This window comes from Mya arenaria, chromosome 14 (genome assembly GCF_026914265.1).
Source record: "Mya arenaria isolate MELC-2E11 chromosome 14, ASM2691426v1".
Lineage (NCBI taxonomy): Eukaryota > Metazoa > Mollusca > Bivalvia > Myida > Myidae > Mya > Mya arenaria.
Window position 1 is genome coordinate 3,467,594 of NC_069135.1, and position 12,686 is coordinate 3,480,279.

At 34.9% G+C, this 12,686-nt stretch overlaps 1 protein-coding gene across 1 annotated transcript; it reads left to right on the forward strand.

Moving 5' to 3' along the window:
* Positions 1–35: 35 nt before the first annotated feature.
* On the forward strand, positions 36–10,498 carry LOC128216526 (deaminated glutathione amidase-like). The gene is made up of 10 exons (XM_052923110.1): positions 36–477; positions 1,594–1,749; positions 2,058–2,264; positions 3,679–3,789; positions 5,658–5,759; positions 6,238–6,400; positions 6,742–6,876; positions 7,404–7,567; positions 9,092–9,160; positions 9,498–10,498. Exons 1-10 carry the CDS (start codon positions 310–312, stop codon positions 9,603–9,605), a joined length of 1,383 nt encoding a protein of 460 aa, XP_052779070.1. The 5' UTR covers positions 36–309; the 3' UTR covers positions 9,606–10,498.
* The last annotated feature ends 2,188 nt before the right edge of the window (positions 10,499–12,686 follow it).

Genomic DNA, 12,686 nt, shown 5'->3' on the forward strand with positions numbered 1-12,686 from the left:
CGAACAAAGAAAATGTGTCTTGGGTATATTCGAAACTATGGCCCACATACGTAAAGCTGGCCTCCGCTGTTAATAAAACCCTGAATAAAATCTGAAAACATCTTGTATAGCTTAAATCTGTAATGCTTTTTCATTAACTGTTTATTTTTTTAACGATTTTAGTTTTACGTCTATTAGGGTGAAAATGCAGGAGAAAAAGGCTTAACATTCATGACCGACTTATCAATTAATATCCACAAATAGACACAATTGATGCATAGTCATGCATAGCTAATCTTGCATACCTGATCTTAATCATTATCATCTGATATGCAACTTTCAAAGTTTCTGTTAACGACTAAAATGGCTTCCTCAATGATGAATGTGAACAAAAGATGCGTTATTGGGGTTTGTCAAATGATATGTACATCAGATAAAGATTCAAATTTCCACAGTGCAGAGACCTTAATAAAACAGTGTAAAACATTAGGAGCTCAGGTACATAAAATTTGAAATTATGTTCTTTCCTGCTTTAATAATATGTGTTTGTTTTATTAGTAAAGTCAAATTCTGCATGAACCTTTATATATTATATATATAATATTATTGTTAACTTTACAGAAAACAAATAGTCACTAATCATATTAAGATTGATCTTTTTCAAGACCTGAACAATCAAACAGTTGACAAGGCATTATATATTGCCATTAAATGAGGAATCCTTATCCTGACATTTAACTCAAAATTGCATCACACCTTGCCCTGATTTCTCAGACTTCTTAAGTTTGACTAGCTTTGTTTAATACGAAAATCAGGATTTTATAAGTGGTTAGCATTAAAAGAAAAACTTTTTTTCTCAATATACCAACAGTAACCATATGTGAAAATCATATTGTGCATTACTATGTTCATTCTGAATATAATAACAGGTTTATATTTTAGAGTCAGCCAGTTTATTGATGCATCTCTTGATCCAGTATAAAACTGTATTATCTATCATTTAATCCTTTGGCTTCTGAACATAATTATTCTACAAGCCAAAATGGAGAAAAATGGTCTGTGTTTCTAACATAATTTGGCACAGACTGCATTTTTAGGGCTTCCATTAAGAATTTGAAACTGGAAGAATGAACTTCCTGTCCATCAGTTTTAGTAGTTTTTTACTGAAATGTTGAAGTTAAAGTCTCCAGAATACAATATCTTTTTCCACTTTTCAACTAGTATGTTAAAAAACAAATAATTACCACTTTAATTTGCCTAATTCACAGACTCATATTATAATCATTCATTTTACTGACAGACTGATGGAAATTGTGGTCATAAAATTAATATTGGCACCAGGTTTTGATATTTTGAACTTCCAAGGTTTCAACTTTGGAAGTTTTATTCAAAATCATAGAAGTCTTTGTACTTCTAAGGAATCAATTTCGGAAGTTTTAACCCATTTCTAGGGAGTAATATACTTCCCAACTTCCTTTCAGGAAGCCTTGCATTTAGAAACAAAATTATTTCATATTGTGGATCATAGGTCACAGGCACACTCGAAAGGTTTGAATACTTACAAGTTACTTGTAACCAAAAGTCAAATGATAACAGCATCTTCTTTTGTTTTAGATGGTGTTCATGCCTGAGGCATGTGACTATATTGCTGAAAGTCAAAAGCAAAGTATGGCTTTTGCTGAACCAATAAATGGTACCACCATATCAAAGTACAAGCAGTTGGCCAGGAACCTTTCGGTGTGGATATCGATTGGAGGATTTCATCAGAAGGTCACATGACTGTGATTTTTAATGCACTTCTTTAAAAACATCTCTGCTTCTTTAATTGGAGGTCAATTTGTTAAAATTAAATTTATTTGAGACAAGGAAAATTTCAATGTTTCAAGTACCGGTAGCCATTAATCATGAGAAAAATGGTAATGAGTATTAGATAGCTAGATTCCATTTAAAGTAAATAAACAAATATTTTCTTATATGCATGTGTCTGGTGGGTTTATTGTACATCATCTCATAAATACCATGAATCTTCTTACTGTCAATTACTTTTGATTCATAAAGTTCTTCTTCTATAACTTTAGGGTTTAGATTCTGTCAGTCAGAAGCTGTATAACACACATGTGATACTGGACAGTGAGGGTGAGGTGCGGGGTGTGTACTGTAAGAGCCATATGTTTGACCTGGACATTCCTGGAAAGATACGTCTGTGCGAGAGTGACTACACAATCACCGGGGACAGGATATGTCCTCCTGTAGATACCCCAGCAGGCAGAGTTGGAATGGGCATTGTAATTTTATAAAACTCACTTTAAATACATTTTCAATAGTTTTTCACCTAAAGATCAATATGTATTGCCCATGTTATTTTAAATTCTTATATCAATTATTTCTATGATAATTCACAAAGAAAGATTAAATATATAAACACAGGTGTAACCTGGTATTATGTATGTATACTAAAAGTCTATATGGCGGCACTTACACTCTCTCCCTATAGAGCTGGCTATTATAGCGCAGCGGTAGAGTGTCTGCCTGCAGAGCGAGAGGTCATGGGTTGGATACCCAACAGGTGCACATAGCAGTTTGTGCAGTCTGTTACACAGGTCATTTTGTTTTTAACCGAATAAATGTTTTTGTACATTTTAACACTAGAGATTAACTGATGATTGAGTATTGTCGGTTGTTGCCTCTTTTGTAGACTGTAAATGCTGAAAAGACAAATGGTTATATAGAATCCACACAATTCAGAAATTAATAAACACAACACCTGTACCTTATTTACATTTATTGCTTTCCAAACTGATCATTACATGCTTACGCCACTCGCAGCTTTATACTATAAATTGAAATCGTGATCTTAAAAGGATTTTTTCTATTCCTAAAGTTCCAGAAGTGACTTTAAATTATAGGATTCAAAATACTGCTTTTCTATACAATGATGTAGTCTTTTTTATAATTCAGTTTGCATATTATTGTCTATTGAAAGAACATGCAATACCAGGTTTTCTACCTATTTATTCATAAAGTGACACTCTTATTCAAAATCAATACAAACACATGTATAACACACATATATTTGGAGTGATAAACCTTTAACTATCGGTACTAACTAAATAATGCATTTATGGAAAATATCAATTACTGATAACAAGATTGTAACCGTGTATTTTATAGCTGAAAATGCAAAAAAACATTAAATGATTGGTGAGTGCTAAAAGATTTTCTGTGATCTACTTTCATCTGATAAGGTAGAAATACCATGTTTTCTTCAAATTAAACGCGGTGTCCATCATAACAACTGTTGTTTACGATATATATTCATCCTTTTTGGTATATTGTAACAATTTTATTATTTGTGATTAATCTTATATGGGAGTAAGAGTGCATCTTTTAAATTTACCTGCCAGTCGGGCCGTAGAAAATTAAAATGTTTTTTTTTTTTAAGTGGTATGCTTTCCTATAAACTAAAATGTATTTCTGATTTGCTGTTATTTTTATCCCTTATATATCAGAAACAGTACCTGTCAACTATTTTTTTGTCATGTATGACTGTGGTTTGTACATATTTTAATTCATGATTGTAAAATTGATAATTGATTGATTTTTAGTTATTTCCGAATTGTGAAGTTTGTGTCCGATTTTTAATCCCTTATTAACAAAACATTTGCCCATAATCACCATTCATACCTGGTTCATTTTCAGTGTTATGACATGCGGTTCCCGGAGATGAGTGTGGGACTACGCCACATGGGGGCAGATATCCTCACCTTTCCCTCCGCCTTCACTGTACCAACAGGCATGGCTCACTGGCATGTACGATTCGGCTCGATTTAAGCTCACGTTCATGTTTAAACATGACTTCAAGTGTCAAATAATTCTTTAATATTACAGGTGTAGTTGAACTGCTCTGTTTTCTTCTAAAAAGAAGTTAAAGGTGGAATGAACACTGCTTGATCATTATGTAATGAATATATATATTGGTTTAAATATAATATATGATAAACATCAATATTCAAACAATTTAAAATATTTAGAACAAAGTTATCTAAGAAACAGTATGTTGATGGATGTAATAGCAAAAGATAGAAACAGACACAAGGGCTCATAGGGATGACGACACATTCATTTTGTGTATTGTCTGTTCAGAAACAAAGGGCTAGGTTGTGTCAAAGCCTTGTTGTGGTCATGTAAAGGCCGTGTTGTGGTCATGTCAAGGCCTTGTTGTGGTCATGTCAAGGCCTTGTTGTGGTCATGTCAAGGCCTTGTTGTGGTCATGTCAAAGCCTTGTTGTGGTCATGTCAAGGCCTTGTTGTGGTCATGTCAAAGCCTTGTTGTGTTCATGTCAAGGCCTTGTTGTGGACATGTCAAGGCCTTTTTGTGGTCATGTCAAGGCCTTGTTGTGGTCATGTCAAGGCCTTGTTGTGGTCATGTCAAGGCCTTGTTGTGGTCATGTCAAGGCCTTGTTGTGGACATGTCAAGGCCTTGTTGTGGTCATGTCAAGGCCTTGTTGTGGTCATGTGAAAGCCTTGTTGTGGTCATGTCAAGGCCTTGTTGTGGTCATGTCAAGGCCTTGTTTTGGTCATGTCAAGGCCTTGTTGTGGTCATGTCAAGGCCTTGTTTTGGTCATGTCAAGGCCTTGTTTTGGTCATGTCAAGGCCTTGTTGTGGTCATGTCAAGGCCTTGTTGTGGTCATGTCAAGGCCTTGTTGTGGTCATGTCAAGGCCTTGTTGTGGTCATGTCAAAGCCTTGTTGTGGTCATGTCAAGGCCTTGTTGTGGTCATGTCAAAGCCTTGTTGTGGTCATGTCAAGGCCTTGTTGTGGCCATGTCAAGGCCTTGTTTTGGTCATGTCAAGGCCTTGTTGTGGTCATGTCAAGGCCTTGTTGTGGTCATGTCAAGGCCTTGTTGTGGTCATGTCAATGCCATGTTGTGGTCATGTCATGGCCTTGTTGTGGTCATGTCAAGGCCATGTTGTGGCCATGTCAAGGCCATGTTGTGGTCATGTCAAGGCCTTGTTGTGGCCATGTCAAGGCCTTGTTGTGGTCATGTCAAGGCCTTGTTTTGGTCATGTCAAGGCCTTGTTGTGGCCATGTCAAGGCCATGTTGTGGTCATGTCAAGGCCTTGTTGTGGCCATGTCAAGGCCTTGTTTTGGTCATGTCAAGGCCTTGTTGTGGTCATGTCAAGGCCTTGTTGTGGTCATGTCAAGGCCTTGTTGTGGTCATGTCAAGGCCTTGTTGTGGCCATGTCAAGGCCTTGTTTTGGTCATGTCAAGGCCTTGTTGTGGTCATGTCAAGGCCTTGTTGTGGTCATGTCAAGGCCATGTTGTGGTCATGTCATGGCCTTGTTGTGGTCATGTCAAGGCCATGTTGTGGCCATGTCAAGGGCTTGTTATTTTCAAATGAAACTTTGAATGCATACTGCCCGAGACCAGTGGTCGAAATTAACACAAGCCGCAAGCCCTGCACTGTTAATAGGTCTTCTGGGCATGCTCAAATTCTGAAATTTATATAGCATGTCTTGTACAAAAATTTGATTCCAAGCAATAGTATAAGAATTCGGCCTTGACCATCCTAATGACTAATTTAGATGACTGCGAGACAAAACCCAATAGTGATATTTAGGAGCTCCTTTTTTATTTCCAATGATCACAATGTTTCATATTAAATTATGTTATTTTTGCAGGTACTGTTGAGGAATCGTGCTATTGAGAATCAGTGTTATGTTGTAGCAGCTGCTCAGACTGGAAAACACAATGAGAAGAGGTCTTCATACGGACACAGTCTGGTAAGGAATAAAATGTATCAAATATATCTACTGTAGAAAAGAAACAATATCTATGTTGTGAATCTACACTTACTTTCTTGATGAGTCCAACTTGTGTTTCTTGTGTTACTCTTTCATACAGTATATTACTCATTTCAAGGCATGCAATACAATGTTTAGTTTACTGTAGTTTATCATTTGAAACTTCTTATTTGCTTTAAAAAAAACTAGATGGCTTTTTCTAGCACACCGGTTAGGCATTTCAAAAAACCTTAGAAGATGTGATACTGAAGGAACTTCTTGACGTATGACATAATAAAAATTACTGCAGGTCATGATGTCAGTAGACATTATCACATGCGCCTTTAGTGAAATGTACAAAAATGCACTTTCTTTGTGTATTATTATACTTACTGATGTAGACTGTATGTGTTTTATGTTTATTCTCAATGTTGAGCAGAGAGTTACTTATTGCATTGTTTCTCTGTATGTTCAGTAGATAGTTGACCCATGGGGTGTGGTGATAGCTGAGTGTTCAGAGGGGGAGGGTGTGTGTGTGGCAGAGGTTGATCTACAGCTCCTGACCCGTGTTCGCACACAGATGCCCATCCTCAATCATCGCCGGCCAGACCTTTATGGATCTGTCATGCTGAAGGGAAGTGGTAATGCACTTTTAAAAATATACAGTTAGGTAAGGACTATCACTAGATTACTTTTGCACTGTCATGTTGAAGTAAGTAACCTTATAAAATATTGAAATTTTTCAATGTCAGTGTCTATATAAGTAAGATATCTTATAGCACCATAGCCTTTTTTTTGAGAAAGAATGTTGATGAAAATATTGATTTTGAGTAAGAAATTGCTGATAGCATTTGGTACAATTTATCCTTCATACTTGTCTTTATCATTAGATATGAAATTGCATGAATCTATTTACAAGCTATTGATCACCTGCTATTCGTAAGTTTTTAATGGATGGAATGACTTGTTTTCTAATTTTTAGCCCCATCCATTGACAGTATACCGGAGTATGAGTTTGGCCAATACAAGATAGGCAGCAGGCAGGTCTTTCACAGGACAGCTCTCTCCTACGCCTTTGTCAACATTAAACCTGTTGTCCCTGGTCATATCCTTTTTCGTCATATTTTTTCTTTCATTCTGGGTCCATATACATGTGTACAAACATCTTGAGTCCGAGCTTTATAGTCAAAAAATCAAATTCTTAAACCTTAAAAAAATATTTTTTTATAACAACATTTTATAAATAACAACTGGTGTGGAAATCACTGTAAAAAAAAATCGTGTGTAAGAGATTTAGCCATATCTACCATAAATGCTCTTATGGTAGGAATTGTACAATAGAATTAAATTTGCTTTGGAGTTTCAAACTCAAGTTCAATGCATTCCTGAATATGGCCCTGTGGCGCTTAATATATATATGTATATATATGTATATAAAAACTTAAAAGAGACCTAAATGTAACTTGGTTAATCTACTTTCCTTGCTTAAAGTTAAGCATTTCAGTTGATTTTGTTTATTAAAAGACAAAAACTCATCCATCAATAAATGGACAAATATATAACTTTAATGTTTTAAATGAGATCTTCGCTTAAAGCCTTTCAGCAATTTTAATTTTCCTTAACGATGAATAAATGTATTAATAGCCTCTATCCGCAATGTATCGAGATTTGCTGACCTTGACCCAGCAGAGGTCAGCGACCTGTTCAACACCACCAAGGTCGTTTCCAAGGTAATAGAAAAACACTTCAAAGGGACATCACTCACCATCAGTATACAGGATGGACCTGAGGCAGGACAGACAGTTAGTGTAAGTCACAACACTTTTTGTAAATTCCAGTTATACAATTAGTTTTAAACTTACTTATTTAATGCAGATTTTTGTTACAATATTATCTCAATCACTCTTGTCGTCTCAATGTTATGCAAGAGTATGGTCTAATCATGTGGAGAAAACTGGACCATTCAAAGGAAATCCACTTGTCCAATTTTGGAACACTAACCAATGAGGCCTTTATGAGAAGCAAGTGTGTTAATCAATACACTAACTTGCCAACCATACAATTTATATATATACTAGTATATAGCTAGAGAAACAAACAATTTAGAAATGTATTGTCAACTATCGCACTCCTCATTTGTTCTCTATGTTAGCTTTTACATTTTACCCTTCCTTAGTTTCATTAGCTTATTGGTCATCATACTTTTGACTATTTTAGCGTCTGCCCTAGTTTGGCTTGACCATGCATTTGGGTGATTTTAAGATAACTTAATTTTATCAATAGACAATTGTGTGTGGCGTGCAAGACCCCTGTCTGTAGGTCAAAGTCCCTCTTGATGGTCATTTGTCAAACTCACTTGTTTATTGCCTTGTTTGGGCAACTATTTGGCAATGCATGGGGGACTTTATAAAAACTTGGCACAAATGTTCACCATTGAAGACGACATGTCATGTGTACAAGACCCATGTCTGTAGGTCTAAGTTACCCTCAAGTCATTGGTCATTTGTTATTCCAATTTTTTATAAGCTGTAACTCGGATATACATATGGCGATTTTAAAATAATTTGGCACAAAATGATGTTCAGTATGATAAGAAGGCATATATATGGCATGCAAGATACAATAATGCGAGTTTAGGGAACTTTTTTAACATTTGGATATTTATTTTGTTCCCTAAACGCCACAAGTCGACGGATCCATACCAATGTAAAATATATTCTTCAACTGTTACTCCACAATTCTTAACACTTCACTGTTAAATAAAAACACAAAAGATACACTTTAATTATTTTAGCCAATACCTTTTACTTATTTACATATGCAAGTGTTTAATGAAACACAAATAATTAGTTTCAATTAAGATCGACTTCTGTCAATGAAGCATCGCCATTTTGAAACCATCTAGCAGGTGCCTGTTATCTTTCCGCTCAATATACTTAGCGCTGGGATCTGTCATTCTTGGCTAGGAAAACAACAAGTGGGATATGGACGCGTAGAGTCGCCAAATCAAAAATCGTCAAAGACTCTGAAGCGGCTGTTTATATGGACTAAGAAGGCCTATGCATAGGTGGGGCAGAAATAATGTTAACACACAGTGAACATTGGTCAGAATTATTTTTGCTTGTTTGACATCAGTCACATCAAAGCCATCAACTTACCAAAAATAACAAACAAGGTCAAAGGACAAGTTTTTAGAATTGTTCTTTGATTGTGACATTTACTGGCTCGACACTGTTGGCGTTTTACCAACAAACATTTAGTATCGAAGTGTTGCTTTTAAGATGACGTTCATATCAATGTGTGTTATAATAGACCATTTTGTTATATTTTAGCATGTCCATGTGCACATACTGCCCAGGAAGGCTGGCGACTTTGCTCAGAATGACCAGGTGTACGATCAGGTAGGTACTTATTTAGAATAATCTAAACCAATGTCCAAAACATTGTATCCATTGATAGGGAACAAAATACTGATACAAGTTGGCAGTACATTTGTAATGTTGTCAACCTAAGATTTTTGTTCAATTTGGGGGCTTAAGACTACATTGTAATCAAATAAGTGTTTGTAAGCACCGAATTATTTTGGAAGGACTATAATATTTTACATATTAGCGTCAAATTTTACACCTTACCTATAATTATCTTCAGCTACAGAGCTGTAGGACATGGACTTGATACATTTTTCCAACCTACGACGTGAATTCCCATTAACCTACAGAACATTACCCGTAATTTCAGCTACAGAAACATGACCAGAACCTGGAGGAGGAGAGGAGAGCAGGCCGCCTCAGATCTGAGCACCAGATGAATGAGGAAGCTGCTCAACTCAGGAAATACTTTATATAGTAAACTACACCAGTGCTATAAGTAATTAATTCAAAGTTTTAAGTCCTTGTATGCAGAAAGTGCTTAGAAAATCACATAATCAGTTGAACACTATTCTATAATTTTCACACAAGGGGCTGATTGTTCAGAACTTTGACTTAGTTCAAGTTAAAAATGTGATTAATGATATTGTTGTTAATTTTTAGACATAAACTACTTGGTGATATGCTGATATATTTAAACAGAACAAATACAGCTGAAACAGTTGTCCCATAACTTGTCAGGAACACTTTAGATCACAAATGTCCCCATTAAACTTCCAGAGCAGTCAAGATTTGAAACGTCAACAACATTGTTAAATTTAACCAAGTTTCTAAAAATCCGCCGATATGTTGGCACATAACACGAAACATTTTGCCAATTATTTGAAACCGAGATAAAAAATTTATACAATGGCATATACATATATGGAAGTCAGTATTTATCGATTATTGTATTTCCTTTTAGTTTTGTTATACATGTTTCTCATCTTTTTGTTTTCTGTGTAAAAAAGGTGTTTCAGAAACAGAACTTCCTTTATCAACCAACAGCTATCTACTTTTATCTGCATGTCAACCACACTTATAATTTGGTGAAGTCAAGTATTTCATACTATCTGTGAGGTGACATTCTTTTTGAGGAATTTTACAAGGTTTAAATTTCAAGACCATATGTTTTACAGGAATGTATTGACTATTGGTAATAGCATTTTGTTTGAGAAGTGATATGTAATTGATGTCCCTTTATAATATCATAGTTGTCATCTTTGTAATGAAGATAAATGTTCTGTGTAATATTATGTTTTAAATTGTTTGATGTGGTGATTGTAAATACGAAAGAAAATTGTTGTTGATAAATAAAATTATTAGAACATAGCACTTAATTGTTTTATATTGAAATATTCATTCTCATTAATAAAGAATGTTGGAGGCCAATTACATTTTTGTTATGATAATTTATAAGATTAAAAGTATCTATCATTGCTTTATATTTTCTCTTGCTTATCTATTAAAATGATCAATTTACGTAGAAAACGCTCTTTTGGTGTACATTTCACCAAAAAGCTTGTGCGACGTTGTTTAATGACGTCATAAAGTGCAGTAATTTTAAATCACTATTGACCTCTAACAGTTCCTCAAAAAGTGCGTTTTTATGATAATTTATTTTAAATTTCAATTAAAACTCTTGCGTACTTCAATATTTAATTGCGCTTTATTGAAATGGCATAATATAATTTTTAAACCATACAATAAAAGAAATAAGAAGTGGTGCATTGTTGCACTTGACTCATCTTTCATGTGGGGCGTAATACGGGTTTTCCAGCACTGGTCATATGACGGGAAACGCACATTTGGTATGCAAAAATAGACATTTAGGTTACTCTGATTCAGAAGGAATATGTTTTTTTAACTTCTATTTTTATGCAATTTTCTGCATGATAATCTCTTATCATTTAGTGTTTGAAGTTATTGACCTTGTATTGATATCTGGCTCAATCCTCGCGACCTTATTAAACCATCTCTTTCTATTATGCTCCCAATCAGACGAGTTTCTAGGTGTCCCTGCCTATCCTGATTATGTATCCACTTCATAACTCCTCTTGAAATACCTTGGCACAAAGTTTTTGCAACATAGTCACAAAATATTTAATGTCAGACAGGCATTTTGAGTTTGTTTTTTTTTTCATAAAAAAGAGTTGATTTATTGTCATAGCCTTGGTGTCAATGCCGCCATGCAAAAACTAACCTTGGGCCATTACTAAAGAAAACATACTTATATTTATATTTAATGAAAATTAAGTAATGCTGTTTGTTTGACTTTTAAAACAACAAGATGAGTTGCCCTTCACTCCGCTGATGTCCATTCGTGCTGCTTAACTTTACAACCATAGAATGGATTTAAAATTTAAAATTAAATTAACTTTTTGCCTTTGGTTAAACACATGCTCCTTTCTTTTAGGAAATACTACTTGTATATAACCTGTAGGAGATACTACTTGTATCTAACCATTAGGAGACACTACTTGTATCTTATCTTTAGGAGATACTACTTGTATCTAACCTTTAGGAGAGACTACTTTTATCTAACCCTTAGGAGACACTACTTGTATCTTACCTTTAGGAGACACTACTTGTATCTTATCTAAAGGAGACACTACTTGTATCTTATCTTTAGGAGATACTACTTGTATCTAACCTTTAGAAGATACTACTTTTATCTAACCTTTAGGAGACACTACTTGTATCTTACTTTTAGGAGACACTACTTGTATCTTACTTTTAGGAGACACTACTTGTATCTAACCTACAGGAGACACTACTTGTATCTAAATTTAAGAAGATACTCTTGTATGTAACCTTTAGGAGATACTACTTGTATCTAACCTTTAGGAGACACTACTTGTATCTAACCTTTAGGAGACACTACTTGTATCTAACCTTTAGGAGAGACTGCTTGTATCTAACCTTTAGGAGAGACTGCTTGTATCTAACCTTTAGGAGACACTACTTGTATCTAACCTTTAGGAGATACTCTTTTTATCTAACCTTTAGGAGACACTACTTGTATCTTACTTTTAGGAGACACTACTTGTATCTTACTTTTAGGAGAAACTACTTGTATCTTACTTTTAGGAGACACTACTTGTATCTAACCTTCAGGAGACACTACTTGTATCTAAATTTAAGAAGATACTACTTGTATGTAACCTTTAGGAGATACTACTTGTATCTAACCTTTATGAGACACATCTTGTATCTAACCTTTAAAAGAGACAACTTGTATCTAACCTTTAGGAGACTCAACTTGTATCTAACCTTTAGGAGAGACTACTTGTATCTAACCTTTAGGAGACTCAACTTGTATCTAACCTTTAGGAGAGACTACTTGTATCTAACCTTTAGGAGACTCAACTTGTATCTAACCTTTAGGAGATACTACTTGTATCTAACCTTTAGGAGACTCAACTTGTATCTTACCTTTAGGAGAGACTACTTGTATCTAACCTTTAGGAGACTCAACTTGTATTTAACCTTTAGGAGAGACTACTTGTATCTAACCTTT